The sequence below is a fragment of the Piliocolobus tephrosceles genome, chromosome 2 (genome assembly GCF_002776525.5).
Source record: "Piliocolobus tephrosceles isolate RC106 chromosome 2, ASM277652v3, whole genome shotgun sequence".
Lineage (NCBI taxonomy): Eukaryota > Metazoa > Chordata > Mammalia > Primates > Cercopithecidae > Piliocolobus > Piliocolobus tephrosceles.
In genome coordinates, this window is record NC_045435.1 from 88,025,003 (window position 1) to 88,042,034 (window position 17,032).

The 17,032-nt window shown below is 54.8% G+C and overlaps 2 protein-coding genes across 2 annotated transcripts in view; both read left to right on the forward strand.

The window, feature by feature from the left end:
* Positions 1 to 619: 619 nt before the first annotated feature.
* On the forward strand, positions 620 to 12,997 carry LOC111555381 (cytochrome b-c1 complex subunit 1, mitochondrial). Its single transcript, XM_023231373.2, has 13 exons — positions 620 to 1,317; positions 1,574 to 1,714; positions 5,566 to 5,652; positions 6,612 to 6,741; positions 6,945 to 7,143; positions 7,735 to 7,814; positions 10,527 to 10,642; positions 10,878 to 11,021; positions 11,156 to 11,316; positions 11,435 to 11,520; positions 11,851 to 11,939; positions 12,291 to 12,366; positions 12,809 to 12,997. The coding sequence occupies exons 1-13, from the start codon at positions 1,249 to 1,251 to the stop codon at positions 12,871 to 12,873; spliced, it is 1,443 nt and encodes a 480-aa protein (XP_023087141.1). The 5' UTR covers positions 620 to 1,248; the 3' UTR covers positions 12,874 to 12,997.
* A 3,821-nt stretch (positions 12,998 to 16,818) lies between these two features.
* COL7A1 (collagen type VII alpha 1 chain) overlaps positions 16,819 to 17,032 on the forward strand; it is a 32,072-nt gene continuing 31,858 nt past the window's right edge. Inside the window, exon 1 of the mRNA XM_023231788.2 lies at positions 16,819 to 16,903. Within this exon, the coding sequence (XP_023087556.2) occupies positions 16,819 to 16,903 (85 nt within the window). The remainder of the gene's footprint in view (positions 16,904 to 17,032) is intronic.

Consider the following 17,032-nt stretch of genomic DNA (forward strand, 5'->3'; position numbering starts at 1 on the left):
ATTCACAGTAAGACTTCTGAATAGAACTAACTTTAAATATTTAAAAGCTTGATTTTTTTTTTCATTAGTTGACATAACAAAGCATACCTTAGAATTTTTTTTTTGAGACGTACTTTCGCTCTTGTTGCCCAGGCTGGAAATGGCGCCATCTTGGCTCATGGCAAACAACCTAAGCCTCCGGCGCGATCTTGGCTCATGGCAAACAACCTCAGCCTCCCGGATTCAAGTGATTCTCCTGCCTCAGCCTCCCGAACAGCTAGGATTATAAGCATGCGCCACCACGCCCAGCTAATTTTGTGTTTTTAGTAGAGATAGGGTTTCTCCATGTTGGTCAGGCTGGTCTTAAACTCCCAACAGGTGATCCGCCCGACTCGGCCTCCCAAAGTGCTGGGATTACAGGCGTGACCCACCGCGCCCAGCTAGAATTCTTTTTCCTCTTACAGGAAAGGAAAAGTTTCACTATGTTGGCCAGGCTGGTCTCGAACTCCTGGCCTCAAGTGATCCACGTGCCTCGGCCTCCCAGTGTTGGGATTACAGGCGTGAGCCACCGCGCCCGGTCTCTACTTAATTCTTTTATAGAGAAAACTGGCAGGGTGCAAACCTGGCCAAAATGGAGAAACCTTGTCTCTTTTAAAGATACAACAATTAGCCGGGCGTAATCCCAGCTACTCGGGAGGCTGAGGCAGAATTGCTTGAACCCGGGAGGCGGAGGCTGCAGTGGGCCGAGATCGCGCCACTGCACTCCAGCCTGGGCGACACAGCGAGACCGTCTCAGAAAATAAAAAATAAATAAATAAAGAGGAAAAAAACTGACTTTCAGGTAAGTTGGTCCCAGGTAAGTTTCCACTCTGGTACTTCAGCCCTGGGCTCGAACCTGCGGACACGCTGCGGCTGCAACGCCCCACCCGCCAGACCTCTACTCGGAGTACGCAGCGCGGCTGGTGAGAAACAGCGTGCACTCTGACTTCCACGCGTGGAATGGGGAGATGGACCGCACGGCGGGCGAACCTGCTCGGGCTGATGGACGGCAGACGGACTGTGTGCGCAGGCACGGGCGGCAGCGCGGAGAGAGCCAGAAAGCGAGGCAGCCAGCCAGCCAGCCAGCGCCAGGCCAGCACAACTGACGGTCCCGGCTCCCGCCAGGAGGCGGCCGAGCGCCAACTTTACGATACTGCGCCTGCGCCGCGAGTGTCAACGCGCCTACTCTACGCTTGCGCGGCGCAACTTAGAGCCGACTAGAGCTGGAAGATGGCGGCTTCCGTGGTCTGCCGGGCCGCTACCTCCGGGGCACAAGTGCTATTGCGCGCCCGCCGCTCGGTGAGGTGGTGGCGAGAGCGCGGGGCTTCAGGGGACAGGGCTTCGGGAAGCGAACGGGTGTGGCCTGTTAGCAGTGGCAGGTCGAGGTGGGGAGGACGCGGGGTCAGGGCCGTGGGAAGGTCATGGAGGAGGGCGGGGAAAGGTACCTCGCCGCTGGCCTAGGGGCGGGGGCGGGGGCGGGGACCCTCCTGAGCACCTGGGAGGTGGTGAGTGATTCCCCAACCGAGTCCTCACTCGCAGCTGTTCTCTTCCACAGGCGACCCTGCTGCGGACGCCAGCCTTGCGGAGTACGGCAACCTTCGCTCAGGCGCTCCAGTTCGTGCCGGAGACGCAGATTAGCCTGCTGGACAACGGCCTGCGTGTGGCCTCCGAGCAGTCCTCTCAGCCCACTTGCACGGTGAGCTGGGGACGCCACTGGGGAGAGGGCCTCCAGATTGGGTCTGCCATCTTTTCTCAGGTTGGGGTGTGACCTTGGGCTCGGGTCTTCCCGTTTATGGTTTGGGTTCGAACTCAGGATCACTCACCCCGAGAATGGCCCCATTCCCTACCCTAGCCACGCCTTGGCTTCACGGGACAATCTTCACTATAAGCCAACATTATTTAGCATATAATGCCCGTCAAGTAGGCAGCCAAATTCTTTTCCAGCCTTTTGTTAAGGAGCCCATATAAGAGAAGTGATCACGTCTCCTCTTATAATGCGGAAAATGGGATTCAGACACCTTAGGTGACTTGCAGGCGTCCAGGTCTGTCACCCTCACTATGCCCAAGCTCATAATCTCCAGGCTAGACCACAAATGCATTTTAGGAAGAAATTAATTTTAACAGTACAATGAAATGTGTGATTTTCCAAAAAATACAAATTCTCAAAATTGACTCAAGGATAGAAATCTTGACTCACAAATATATGAATAGGTGAGAACATTCCCAATAAATAATTATCTCCTCCTCCCTTCAGTCCCCATCCCCCAGCTCCAGGGCCAGATGTTTTTATTGACACATCCTTTTAGTTTTCCAGAAACAATGTCCTGCGATTTAAATTATTACTAAGCATAGGAAAAGGTGGCCTGCAACTTCCTTGTTATATGGCACCTGTTGTAGTAAAGAATGCTATATTACATGAACTTTAAAATGTCCTAGATTGTAAGGAGCCATCTGTGTTCCAGTGCCAGAGAAAGAATCTTAAGAATCTTGCCAATTTTGATAAAAGGGTACTGTAGATTGTAAAATGCCTCTTGCATTCCAAGATGTTAGATGTGAAATACATGTTCATCTAAGATTGTATGATATATGCATTGACATCTTTTAGGAAAGCAAATATTACGCGTTCTCACTTATCAGTGGGAGCTAAGAAATATGTACATACAGATGTAGAAAGTGGAATGGTGGACAGTGAAGACTTGGAAAGATGAAGGGGTGGATAATGAGAAACTACTTAATGGGTCCGGGCCTGGAGGTTCAAGCCTCTAATCTCAGCACTTTGAGAGGCCAAGGCAGGTGGATCACCTGAGATGAGGAGTTCAAGACCATCCTGGCAAACATAGTGAAGCCCCATCTCTACTAAAAATACAAAAATTAGCCATGCATGGCAGCACATGCCTGTAATCCCAGCTACTGGGGAGGCTGAGGCAGGAGAATCGCTTGAACCCAGGAAGCAGAGATTGCAGTGAGCTGAGATTGTGCCACTGTACTCCAGCCTGAGTGACAGAGCGAGAGTCCATCTCAAAAAAAAAAAAAGAAGAAATTACTTAATGGGTACAGGGTGTGTTATTCTGGTGATGGATAACGTAAAAGCCCTGATTTGACTACTTGTGCTTTGTTTTTTTTGAGACAGTTTCGCTCTTGTTACACAGGCTGGTGTGCAATGGTGCAGTCTCGGCTCACTGCAACCTCCATCTCCCAGGTTCAAGTGATTCTCCTGCCTCAACCGCCTGAGTAACTGGGATTACAGGCATGTGCCACCATGCCCGGCTAATTTTTTGTATTTTTAGTAGAGACGGGGTTTCTCCATGTTGGTCAGGCTGGTCTTGAACTGCCTTGACTACTTGTGCATTCTATGCATGTAATGACATCGCACTTGTGGGCGAGGCACAGTGGCTAACACGGGTAATTCCAGGGCTTTGAGAGGCCAAAGCAGGAGGATCAATTGAGCCCAGGAATACGAAGTTGCAGTGAGCCATGATTATGCCACTGTACTCTGGCCTGGGTGACAGAGCAAGGCCCTCTGTCTTTAAAAAAAAAAAAAAATGGAGTTTTGGGTGTGGATAGAAATTTTTAAAAATTGCGCTTGTACCCCATAAATTTATACAATTAAAAAAAAGTCTTGACGCAGTGGCTCATGCCTGTAGTTCTAGCAGTTTGGGAGACCGAGGCAGGCGGATCATGAGGTCAAGAGATTAAGACCATCCTGGCCGACTTGGTGAAACCCCACCTCTACTAAAAATACAAAAATTAGCTGGGCGTGGTGGCACACGCCTATAGTCCCAGCTACTCGTGAGGCTGAAGCAGGAGAATCACTTGAACCCAGGAAGCAGAGGTTGAGTGAGCTGACATTAGGCCACTGCACTCCAGCCTCGTGACCGAGTGAGACTCCATGTCAAAACAAACAAAAAAAAGTGGCCGGGCGCGGTGGCTCACGCCTGTAATCCCAGCACTTTGGGAGGCTGAGGCGGGCGGGTCGGTCACAAGGTCAGGAGATCGAGAGCATCCTGGCTAACATGGTGAAACCCCGTCTCTAGTAAAAATACAAAAAATTAGCCGGGTGTGGTGGCGGGTGCCTATAGTCCCAGCTACTCGGGAGGCTGAGGCAGGAGAATGATGTGAACCCGGGAGTGAGCCGAGATCACGCCATTGCACTCCGGCCTGGGTGACAGAGTGAGACTCTATCTCAAAAAAAAAAAGTATCTTAGGAAAGTAGATGTGAAAAACTTAAATCAGCTGTGAACAAATACTAAATTAAAAGACTAGACCACGTGACCAAGTGGGGTGAGTGGTACATGTTTCTTTTTCTTCTTTCTTTTTTTTTTGTGAGATGGAGTCTCTCTCTGTCTCACCCAGGCTGGAGTGCAGTGGCACAGTCTAGTCTCACTACAACCTCTGCCTCCCAAGCCCAAGCAGTTCTTCTGCCTCAGCCTCCCAAGTAGCTGGGACTACAGGCATGTGCCACCATGTTCAACTAATTTTTGTATTTGTAGTAGAGACAGGGTTTCACCATGTTGGCCAGGATGGTCTCGAACTCCTGACCTCGTGATCCACCCGCCTCAGCCTCCCAAAGTGCTGGGATTACAGGTATGAGCCACCACGCCCGGCCTGTGGTGCATGTTTCACAGCAACCAGGAGGCTGTCAAGAAAATTAATATTATCTTATTGGGTGCCAGGGCAACACTGGGCAGTGTTTGGTGTCCAGATCTGATTAAAAACAACAATAAAATGGTGTTATAGGGACAATATTTAGTGTGATAAAATACACAGTCTAAACCAATAGTCCCTTCCTTAATGATGAAAGGATCAAATCATTGCCAGAACAAAGGCAGCGTGTAATTTTTAGAAAGGAAAAAATAAGTTGTTGTTTGCAAATGATGTGTTGTATGCCTAGACAAAAACAAATAATTAACTGAAAAGTGAGAGTGAATTTAAGGATTTCGTATGCTGGTGAGACCAGGTAAATGTGCACAGTTAGAAGTGTCCCGGCCGGGCGCGGTGGCTCACGCCTGTAATCCCTGCACTTTGGGAGGCCGAGGCGGGCGGATCACGAGGTCAGGAGATCGAGACCATCCTGGCTAACCCGGTGAAACCCCGTCTCTACTAAAAAAATACAAAAAACTAGCCGGGCGAGGTGGCGGGCGCTTGTAGTCCCAGCTACTCGGGAGACTGAGGCAGGAGAATGGCGTAAACCCGGGAGGCGGAGCTTGCAGTGAGCTGAGATCCGGCCACTGCACTCCAGCCTGGGTGACAGAGTGAGACTCCGCCTCAAAAAAAAAAAAAAAAAAAGAAAAAAAAAGAAGGGTCCCTGGTGGTCCTTGATAGCCAATCAGGAGAGCAATGATACAGTGTGACTAGTCATTCGGCTGGCCCTCTGTTTGCCAGGCATGACTGTATCTCCAAGCACAGGGGTCCTGCTGGGGCAGTTCTCCCTGACTCCAGGATTCATGAGTACCTGCCTGGGGCTTGTACTGAGTCACTCAGGTGGGGTGTGAGTAGGGGGCTGGGGAGTGGTTTGTTTGTAACCTTTGTTGGTGGCTTCTTGTCCAGGTGGGAGTGTGGATTGATGTTGGCAGCCGTTTTGAGACTGAGAAGAACAATGGGGCAGGCTACTTTTTGGAGCATCTGGCTTTCAAGGTGAGGCTCTTGAAGTCTGTCTCCTCTGGGCTTAGGGCTGCCTGTTGTCCCTCCTGAGGATGAAGGTCAGAAAAAATAGCCTGATTATGGGCCTCAGTGGAGGGGCTGATGTCTGGCCAGCCTTCCTAAAAGGAACCACATGAGCTTAACGTCTCCTGAGTAGGCACGTATCTGATGAGCCCCTGCATGAGGCCCTCAGAGCCAAGAAGACCCAAGGAACCACAGGAACCCCACTTTTCACCAGAGAAGCCAGGCCTGTGTTACGTGCATGCATACAGGAGACCTGTGGAACACACATAGATATGCACGTGCATTGTAACAAACCCACAGACATGGGCATACGTGCTTGCTTATGAAATGTTCTGCTCTGGTGGAATACCTGGGCATCCCTTGGTTGGGGTGGGCAGGGCAATGGAGCTCTAATGGGCAACCCAGCCAGCTGCAATGTCACGGGTATGTGTGCAGTATTAACCAAGAGATAGCACCACTGTTCTCCACACACAGGACTAGGATTGGGTCCCACAGAGGTGGCCACTAGCATGTATAAACAGACACATACAGTCATGGGACTGACATGGGAGGAGTGGGTTCTATCACTTGAACACAGGTGTGGGCTTACCTGACCATGGCTGTCATTAAGAAGGGGGAGGTGTACTGGTAATGACCCCACTGCTCGTTGGTAAGGTGTTACAGGAGCTTTAGGCAACACTTGGTCTGGCCATGCCCTTCTGTCCTGGCCCTGGTTATCTCTATTCTGTTGGCCCATTATGCCATGGCCTTGGTCACCAAAAGGCCTGCCTAGTGCTTGGTAAACATAGACTCTGGGATCTGTGTCCCCAGAGTCTATGCTGAGGGAGGTACCTGTGGACCAGTGGTCCTGCTGGATCTTTAGCCTCTGAGGACAGGGTTCTTGGGCTCCTGTGTGGCTTCTGATTGGTCTGGTTGATATCTGATTCCAGGGAACAAAGAATCGGCCTGGCAGTGCCCTGGAGAAGGAGGTGGAGAGCATGGGGGCCCATCTTAATGCCTACAGCACCCGGGAACACACAGCTTACTACATCAAGGCACTGTCCAAGGATCTGCCAAAAGGTAACACCTGGAGGAAGAGGTGGGGCAGAGGACAGCTACCCAGGAGTCCCTGGCTGACCACAGAATCATATTGCCCTTAGCGTATGGCTTTGCAGCTGGGCAACTAGGGGTGGGCAGCAGGAGATGCCAGGCCTGGGGATTTTGTGCTGTTGTTGGTCTCCAGTGGTCCACCTGGCACCTAAACATGTCCTCCTTGCGTCTAGTTGTGGAGCTCTTGGGTGACATTGTGCAGAACTGTAGTCTGGAAGACTCACAGATCGAGAAGGAACGTGATGTGATCCTGCGGGAGATGCAGGAGAATGACGCATCTATGCGAGACGTGGTCTTTGACTACCTGCATGCCACAGCATTCCAGGGCACACCTCTAGCCCAGGCTGTAGAGGGGCCCAGTGAGAATGTCAGGTGAGAGTTGGCTGGGCTTGTGGTAGGATGCTTGCCCCATTCTGGCCTGGCCAGACCCTTTCCAGGTCACATTTTTAGCTGGCTAGCTGTTTGTCGGGGTTATTTTCCTGAGTCATGCGATTGGAGACAGTTTCTATATCCATGTGGTCCAGTGAGTCTTTTTTAATGGCTTTGTGGGCTTCACTTGAATTTTGGGCTTTGTTTTAAGGTATGTTTTGGTGCATGTCCTGACAGTCCAAGGGCGGGGTGTCTGGGTGTCCCCTCCATGTGGTCTCTTGTCTCCTTTGGTGATGGCGCTGGGAGCTTTGATACTGCCCTTTGAGAGTCCCACAGTGTTGGCTCACACCTTCTCAGAGAAGACTATGAGCCTGTCCTGAGGTCAGGCATGAGGCAAGGGCAGACGAGGGTTGCCCTCTGGGCCTTGGAGGGGTGGGTGGCAGAGATGGGGGAAGGGGATCAGGGGAGTGCTAGGGCCCACTCTTCGGAGAAACCATGCCTCTCCTAGTCTGCCTACTCAGTCCCATTCATGCACACACCCCAACTCACTCCATTGTGGTAGAGGTATTGACACACTGGCCATATGTCTTGTAGGAAGCTGTCTCGCGCAGACTTGACCGAGTACCTCAGCACTCATTACAAGGCCCCTCGAATGGTGCTGGCAGCAGCTGGAGGTGAGTGATGGACTCACTGAAGTGGGGTCCCAACCTTGGTTATCAAAGCCAAGGTCCTGGTTCCCACCATAGGGGACGTTCCACCCCAGGGGACCCTGCTCCCACGCTAACCTTGAGGGGAATGACCTTCCTTCTGTGCTGTCTGAGGTGGGATAGGAGTCTATCCTGCTGCCACCACTGGGACTGGTTACACAGGATGCAGTTCCTCTGGTACAGGTCTGTCTTAGCCCCACCTGGTCCTAGGATACTGAGTTTATGGGCTGGTAGGGGATGTAAGCCCCTGGCCTTATTCCTTGTGGCCTTGCCCTTGGGAGAGCCAGCCATTGGTTGTGTGTTGATGCATGCCTGATAACAGACCAAGAAGTGCCTTGAAAGGAAGGCACAGAAGGGTCAGGGAGATTTCACTGGGGACTCAGAGTTGTAGGTTGGGGGAGGGGCTTTTTAAAGCACCTGTAGTTTGAACAGAAGCCTGAAAGGTGGTGAGTGTTACTTAGGTGGTATGGGGAACTGAGCACAGGGGAAGAGCAGTGTCATGGTCTGAGGTTTGCTCTGCTGCTGTGTGGGGTCACAGTGCAGGCAGGCTAGCTAGAGAGGGGCTGTGGTAGGGACCGGGCAGGAGATGGCAGGAGCAAGGGGGAGCAGTAAATGGACTCCAGGTGGTTTTATAGATGGAACCTGGTTGGGGTCTGGACATGGGTAAGGAACTGAGGTTAAGATGCTTCCCATCTTGGCCGGGCGCGGTGGCTCAAGCCTGTAATCCCAGCACTTTGGGAGGCCAAGATGGGCGGATCACGAGGTCAGGAGATCGAGACCATCCTGGCTAACACGGTGAAACCCCGTCTCTACTAAAAAATACAAAAAACGAGCTGGGCGAGGTGGCAGGCGCCTGTGGTCCCAGCTACTTGGGAGGCTGAGGCAGGAGAATGGCGTAAACCCCGGGGGGCGGAGCTTGCAGTGAGCTGAGATCCGGCCACTGTACTCCAGCCCGGGTGACAGAGCGAGACTCCGTCTCAAAAAAAAAAAGGATGCTTCCCATCTTGGCCGGGCGTGGTGGCTCACGCCTCTAATCCTAGCAGTTTGGGAGGCCGAGGTAGGTTAATCACCTGAGGTCAGGAGTTCGAGACCAGCCTAGCCAACATGGCAAAACCCTGTCTCTAGTAAAAGTACAAAAATTAGCCAGGCGTCGTGGCAGGCACCTATAATCCCAGCTACTCGGAAGGCTGAGGCAGGAGAATCGCTTGAACCCGGAGGGGCGGAGGTTGCAGTGAGCTAAGATTGTGCCACTGCACTCTGGCCTGGGCAACAGAGTGAGACTCCATCTCAAAAAAAAAACTTCCCAGCTGAGCTGACCTTGGCGGCTGAGTATGCATAAAAGACCAATAGGATGAACATGACCGGGGCTTTGGAGCTGGGGAACCTGGGGGTAAGAGCAGTCTGATATGTCTGTCAGACTAGCAGGACTTGAGCTCACGGAAGGAATAAAAGGCCAACACAGGGCAGGGCGCGGTGGCTCACGCCTGTAATCCCAGCACTTTTTGGGAGGTCGAGGCAGGCGGATCACGAGGTCAAGAGATCGAGACCATCCTGGCTAACACAGTGAAACCCCATCTCTACTAAAAATACAAAAAAATTAGCCGGACATGGTGGCGGGCGCCTGTAGTCCCAGCTACTCGGGAGGCTGAGGCGGGAGAATGGCGTGAACCTGGGAGGTGGAGCTTGCAGGGAGCCAAGATCATGCCACTGCACTCCAGTCTGGGTGACAGAGCAAGACTCTGTCTCAAAAAAACAAAAACAAAAAAGAAAAATAGGCCAACGCAGGCCGAGTGCAGTGGCTCACGCCTGTAATCCCAGCACTTTGGGAGGCTGAGGTGGGCGGATCACGAGGTCAGGAGATTGAGACCATCCTGGCTAACACAGTGAAAGCCCGCCTCTACTGAAAATACAAAAAAATTAGACAGGCATGGTGTCGGGCACCTATATTCCCAGCTACTTTGGAGGCTGAGGCAGGAGAATGGCGTGAACACGGGAGGCGGAGCTTGCAGTGAGCTGAGGTCAGTGAGCTGAGGTCGTGTCACTGTGCTCCAGCCTGGGCAACAGAGCGAGACTCTGTCTTGGAGGGGGAAAAAAGCCAACGTAACTGGTGGCACCACAGAGCCCTCTTGTGGAGGTGAGGCCGCCAGATCCAAGGAGTCCTAGGGTATATGTTTGTAACATTATTTGCAAATGTCCCCAGCTCTCAGGGGACCCCAGACCTTATCACAGCCCCGTAATAGCACCTCTTTTCTGCCCCCTCACTTGCCACCCCCTGCCGGGCCAGCAGCCAGAAATACTTGAGGGAGAGCTAGAGGGAAAAGGCAGGCCAGGTGGCTTTGTACCCAGGAGTACCAGTCTTGTCCTTGATACAGGTGGAATGCATCTTCTCAAGTGAGAACCCACACTTACATCACATGGCAGCCCATGTTGAAGTTCTGAGCGCTGCTGCTCTTCTAGGACTGAGGCCATGGGAGCTATCTGGCCCTGAGGTGTCTGTCCTGTCCACAAGGCAGGGTCTGTCTGAGGAGGACCTTCTTTCCTCACCCTGTTCTGATGTCACATACTCCTGGTTTCTCCCACTAAGACAGGACATGGGGGTCCTCCACCTGTCTGTGAACTCCCCCGCACCCTGTGCTTTGGGCCCTGGCTGGTCAGTAATGCCACTGTCTGTCTCAGCAGGAGTGGAGCACCAGCAACTGTTAGACCTTGCCCAGAAGCACCTTGGTGACATCCCTTGGACATACGCAGAGGACACTGTGCCCGCTCTTACTCCGTGCCGCTTCACTGGCAGTGAGGTGTGCTGCCTGTTGGGCAGGGGTAGTGCTCAGCTGGGGGCCTGTGGGAGGACCCCCATGTGCATGGTTATCCTGGTGACTCCAGAGATACCTCAGCAGTTGGGAAGGGGTTCTCTGGCTTCTGCGTCACAGGCACACATGGTCACACACACGTACACCCTCTACCCACAACTGCCACCTTTTCTGTTCCCCCGGCAGTCTGGCTGTCCCTCAACCTTGTCATATACTGTTTCAGATCCGCCACCGTGACGATGCTCTACCTTTTGCTCATGTGGCCATTGCAGTAGAGGGTCCTGGCTGGGCCAGCTCGGACAATGTGGCCTTGCAAGTGGCCAATGCCATCATCGGCCACTATGATTGCACTTATGGTGGTGGCGTGGTGAGTGCCAGAGTGAGCATGGTACCTCGCCTTCAGGGAAGAGAGGGTGCTGGGGCTGTGTGCTCCTGTGCGTGGGGGTCACAGTGTGGGTTGAAGACAAGAGGGTGGGTGCTGACCACCTATCCCCCTGGCAGCACCTGTCCAGCCCACTGGCTTCAGGTGCCGTGGCCAACAAGCTATGCCAGAGTTTCCAGACCTTCAGCATCTGCTATGCAGACACGGGCTTGCTGGGTGCACACTTTGTCTGTGACCGAATGAAAATCGATGACATGATGTTTGTCCTGCAAGGGCAGTGGTAAGTGGCAGCCTGGTACTCCTAGGTGGGATGGCGGCTTTAACCAGTGCAGTGGGAGGCTGAGAGAGGACACATTGGCTCAGAGTGAACACCACCCACCCCCCCTCCCCGACTTTAGGATGCGCCTGTGTACCAGTGCCACGGAGAGTGAGGTGGCCCGGGGCAAAAACATCCTCAGAAATGCCCTGGTATCTCATCTAGATGGTGAGTCCTGCAGCTCAGTGGGGAGGGATAGAGTGCATCTTGCCAGCGACAGCCCCAAGGTGGCCACCACTCCTAACTAACCAAAGTTAGAAAGGAAAACTTTGAAGACCACACCGTGCCCCATCACCCCACCCTTAGAGATGCAGGCAGGTGTGGGACAGGTCCACGGCCCATCGCTACCATAATAGGTGACCATAGAAGAGAGAGCTGTGATCTGGGTCAGCATGAGGTCAGGGAGGTCCTTGTCAACCTGAGGCTGGAGGTTGTTTGTGTACCTGTGGGTCCAGGATTGGGCTGGGTGGACTTCTGAGCCCTCCCCCACCCTTAAAGGCACTACTCCTGTGTGTGAGGACATTGGTCGCAGCCTCCTGACCTATGGCCGCCGCATCCCCCTGGCTGAATGGGAAAGCCGGATTGCGGTAACATGGGCCCCTGGGAGAGGTTCTGGAATCTTGACCTGGCAGACACCTGGAGGTGCAGCGTTGGGGCCTGGCACAGCAGAGCCTGCTCCTGTAGGCATCCCTGGTGTCCTAGGCAGCTGTCACCTGCAGGGGTAGCATAGTGGGAGGGCAGCGCAGAGGTGCTGATGGCTGTGGAGATGGGTGCGGCCCATGGCAGTCTATAGCAGGGATCCCTTCCGCCTTTCCCCTTTTGGGTTGGGGACAGCTGCATGCTGCCTGTGGGAGATCTCGGCTAGTTGGGTGATGCTGACTGGCTGAGGTGGTGGCCAGGTGCCCGTTAGCTAGTATGTCCTCTGCCTCACCCTGCAGGAGGTGGATGCCAGTGTGGTGCGTGAGATCTGCTCCAAGTACATCTATGACCAGTGCCCAGCGGTGGCTGGATATGGTAAGTGGCCTAGGGGATCTGCTCTTTGTTTATTTCCTCAGGCCATTCTCTTGCCCTCCCCTTCCACCTCTGCTCCCCCACTGCTGCTCAGCTTACAGAGCAGCCAGTTAAGGCCCCAAGCAGCTCTCCCAAGTCCCCTGGCTGCCAGGGAGTTCTTGCTCAGAAAACCTGTCCCGGCAGTTCCTTGACTGCCTGCCAGGGTGCCTCCATCAATACCCTGCACCCGTCAGGTAACGGGCACCTCCATGTAGGGTGGGGCTTCAAGGGCCAGAACATGAAGGGACAGGCTCAGCACCCCTGGGGGAATGTTCTCTTCCCTCTTTCCACTCAAAGCCTGTCTTGTGCTGCTCTAGGCAGCAGCTCCGAACTGGGTGCGGCACAGGGCCAGGTGTCCCTGTGCAGGCCAGGTACCCCACCCTGACGCTCCACCCTATCCCCACAGGCCCCATTGAGCAGCTCCCAGACTACAACCGGATCCGTAGCGGCATGTTCTGGCTGCGCTTCTAGGCAGGAAGCCTGTGTAAGCAAGAGAGCTGGGCCGGGGCTCGTGGTCCCCCCACCACAAACACAGCACTCCGGCTCCTCTAACCTGTGCCGCAGGTGACCACCAATAAAATCTTCTGCTGAGAAATGTGTCGTCCCTCTTTTGGCATTGGCATGGAGTCCATGGGGCAGTAGACGGGGAGCAAGGACTTCCCTCTAGTTCTGCAGCTCCTGGATCCTCCTGCCTTCCCACAGGCTGATGTGTCCTCAGCCAGGGGCAAGCATGGGGGCTGCAGCAGAGGCCGGAAGTCTTTGATGCCTGCAGGGAGCTGAGCCCAGATGTTTCCACTCAACCACTTAGGGGATGTTCCTTAGCCAGCCGGTCCCAAGAGTGGGCTATGGGAGTCCATAGGAAGTGTAAACCCAGCCTTTGCCCCTGTCGGAGTCCCAGCCTGGAATCCCTGTGGGCTCAGGTGGGAAACCCGTCACTGTGGACCTTGTGCCAAGTCACCCCCTGGTGATCCCTAGTTTGCTGGAGTGGACCAGAGGGGCCAAGGGGTGTCTCCAAGGATGCCTCTTGCGTGTGTTTACTCTGGATTCTGGGAGGAGGATAGCCGGGGGCATAGTGTTCCCATTTGGTTTCTAACTGCTGCCTGGACAAGCAGGGCAAGAATCCTTTGCCTCCGCTGACTCAGGCTCCAAGAATAGCCCTGAGCTCAGTGGGGCCCAAGCCCCCTCCTTCGACTACATCTGTCCCAGGCAAGTCCAGAGCTGCTGCCCTGACAATCCCCTCCCCATTTTCCTGAGGCTGCCAGGACCCAGTACAGCTCTTAGCTACCTAGTCCCTCTGTTATCTCTTTGGGTTCTGATCCCCATGGTGGGTGGGCAGGTAGGCCGTTCCTCCTTCACCCCCCCGCCCCCCGTGCTTCCACAATCAGGTTCTCTGGGATCCCAGGGGGAAGTTGAAAGTGAGGGGCCCAGTTTTCCTTTGAGGAAGTCACTGCCTGGCAATCACAAGCAGGGTGCTGGGACAAGGTTGTTTAGAAGAGGGCTGTTCAGAAATCCCCCCGGCATCCTAGCTTGGAAGTAGCCCAAGGAACCCTTGTTATCACTCTCACCCTGCCCCAGTGCCTTTCCCTCACCATTGGTTGCCGTAAGTTGCCAATTTGGAGACATTTGTTAAGCACCTTCTGTGGTCCGGGACCGGGGCATTGCACAGATCATTCTGCTTTGTGAACCGCTGGAGAGAAGATGCTGGGCAGCGCAGAACCCTGACAGGCCCAACCCTGGGTGCTCGTGGAGATGCAACACCCAGGCAGGGGAACAAGTGCCAAGTCTGTTGCCAAGTTTGAGCTCCTGGAGGATGGGGCTTCATTTGTAAGCCCAGCATGGCCCTTAGAGGCTACAGGTGTGCTGGTCACGAGAGCTTGAGCTGCTGGGAGTGGTCTGGTTCTAAGGGACCTTGCATACCAAGCCAGGGACTCTGGTCTTTACCCTGGAGCCATGCTGGGGAGGTGTGTGGAGGTTACCATGAAGAGAAGTGACTTGGTCGGCGTTGAGATTCAGCATGGGGACTCTTCGGGCCACATTTCTGTATCAGTCTTGTTGCGCTGTGCTGTGGCAGAGCAGAGGTCATGGCCACACAAGAGCTGGAGCCAGCTGCAGGGGACACAAAGAGGACTACATTCCCAGCAGGGCTGGGAGACGCGGGGGCAGGAGTGGATTGGAGGAGGGTAATCTTCCATAGTCCAGTGAGGAGTTCGGTGGTGTCCAGGGCACAGTGGGATGTGTGGGGCTGGGACCTGATAAAGAGGCCCTGGTTGGAAACAGATGGGGAGAGGTAGTGACTGAGGCCAGGGAAGGAAATGTTCAGGGAAGCTTGGGAGGGAGAAAGATGTGCTCTGGGGGCTCCACTGCCCTGATGGGATTGCAGGTAGGTACTGGCCTCTGGGGCTGTGCCCTAGGCTGTGTGCCTCCCAGGAGGCCAGAGCTGGGGCCTCAGAGGGCCACACTCCTGCTCATAAGCCTCACAGGAGCTCCAGACATGCAGTCATTCCAACCTTACTCCTACCTTCCCAATAGCCTCTCCCAGCACCCTTTGAGAGACCCTCTCACAGCAACCTGTCCTTTCTTTTGGGGATACCTCAATTCTGATGAGGTCTGCCTGAGCACCCACCCTCCCAGCTGGGCCTCCTATCTCCCCTAAGGCTGGCCCACGTGTGCACATATGTCTGTACTGCACTGTCTGTGCCACTGGCCTGCTCTCGCCCACCCTGGCTGTGCAGGAGGAGGTGACAGTCTTAGGGGGAAGGGGCTGCTTGTGTGATGAGAACATATGTGGTTCTCTGCAGCCCTCACCTGGAGCACACCTTGCAGGGATGGGGGGTCCTGGGACATGGTTGAGGAGACCCTGACCTTGGAATAAGGTTCTAGGCCCCATGGGGTCACAGCACTGTGCCCCAGGATAGTTTCGGGGGTCAGTAATAAGGAATAGCCCCAGCCTTCCTTGGGCAATAGGAAAGCAGGCAGCATGGATGGTCTTCACTGCCTCCAGCTCTGGCCACACCAGAGTCCTCAGGCTGTGGGGCTGGGCATATTAGAAGGGGCCCAGCAGCCTTGGTGAGTATAGATGTGCTTTCTGGGCTGCCCAGAGTTATTCAGGATTAGCAGGAAAAAAAGGGGGAGCAGGACCCAGATGGGGGCCTGCCCTTCTTAGGGGTGCCTCTCTGCCTTAGTGTCACCCATCTAATGAAGAGATACGCATATACAAAGTCCCACCACCTTGGGACAGTGGCCCTGGCCTGGTGTGTTGGGGGACTGTCCACAGCCTCAGAAGCCAAGCTGGGGGAGGGTGGGAAGTCAGCCTGGGTAAGGGGAGAGGAGTAAGGTAGTGGGCAGTTATGAAGCCAGAAGCTACAGGTACCATGAGGGCAATGAGGAAAGGAGGAAGGGGCCCAAGGAGACCTCGGCCTGGTGGGGGAGATGGGTGGCAGGGACCTGCAAGAAAAGTAGATGGAAGGAGGGGATGCCTATGGGTGAGGACATGTAGGTAGGGGGACCCGGCCTGGGGCATGGAAGGCTGGATTCCTGAGAGATGAGCTGTCACTGTGGGTGGTCCCGTTCTCCACAGATGGGCGGCCCCCTCCCTGCAGGCACAGCTGGATTGCATCTGCCTGGGACATGGTAGAGGGTGTGGGACACTGGGACATATGCATAAGCATGACACAGGTTCTCTTCTCCTTCTGGCTTATCCCCTACAAAGACAGGGTGAGTTACTTGGATCTAGGCCAAGGGGACCTTGGTTTCCCTAAGACAGGCCCAGAGTCACTCATTTGCCAGGGCTTCTCTCCTGTCAAGGAGATTGGGGTGGGGCCCAGGAGGCCCACCAGACAGATGGCTGAATCACAGGAGTGGCCGGCGGGACCCATGGCCTGAGGGCTTGTCTGGGCACCCCCACCGGATTGGGGGTGAGTCATCCTCAGCTGCAGCCCCCACCCCCCACGGCGCTGCTGCCTTGTGGCTCTGCAGGAACCTGTCCACTCCTCAGCCTGGTCACTGTGATTGACCTAAAGCAGCCAAGACCTGTGACCTTAGATGGAGTTAGGGGTACTCCCTCAGCATCTGTCCATGGAGAACCTTCTGGGAAATTCCCGGAAGCCAAGGGGGGTCGGTGGGTTTATAGTTAAGTGCGTCATATCGTTTGTCTGGGGGAGGGGTGGTGGGGGCGGCGACCTCTCAGGGATGTGGGTGAGGGCGGGTGCCTGGGTCCCCGCCTGCCGCTCCGCCCCCCGAGATCAGCGACTTTTCTCTGCTCTGCCCGCGGGACTGCAGCGGCGGCGGCGGGAGCGGGCGGACGCGCAGGCAAGACCAGGACTCGGGCTGGAGGGGCGCTGGGCTCGGACCCGCCAAGGCCGCAGGGGAGCAAGGGGCAGAGGCGGGGGTCCTAGCTGACTGCTTCTACCGACTAGGATGAGGCTGCGGCTTCTGGTGGCCGCGCTCTGCGCCGGGATCCTGGCAGGGGCGCCCCGAGTGCGAGCCCAGCACAGGGAGAGAGGTGGGCACCGCAAGGGAGGACCCGGCCCGGGGCACCGCAAGGGAGGACCTGGCCTGGGGCACTGCACCTTGTCACCCTCCGCTCCACTCGGCCTTCATCCCCGACACCCCCTGCCCACAACCCAGCCAA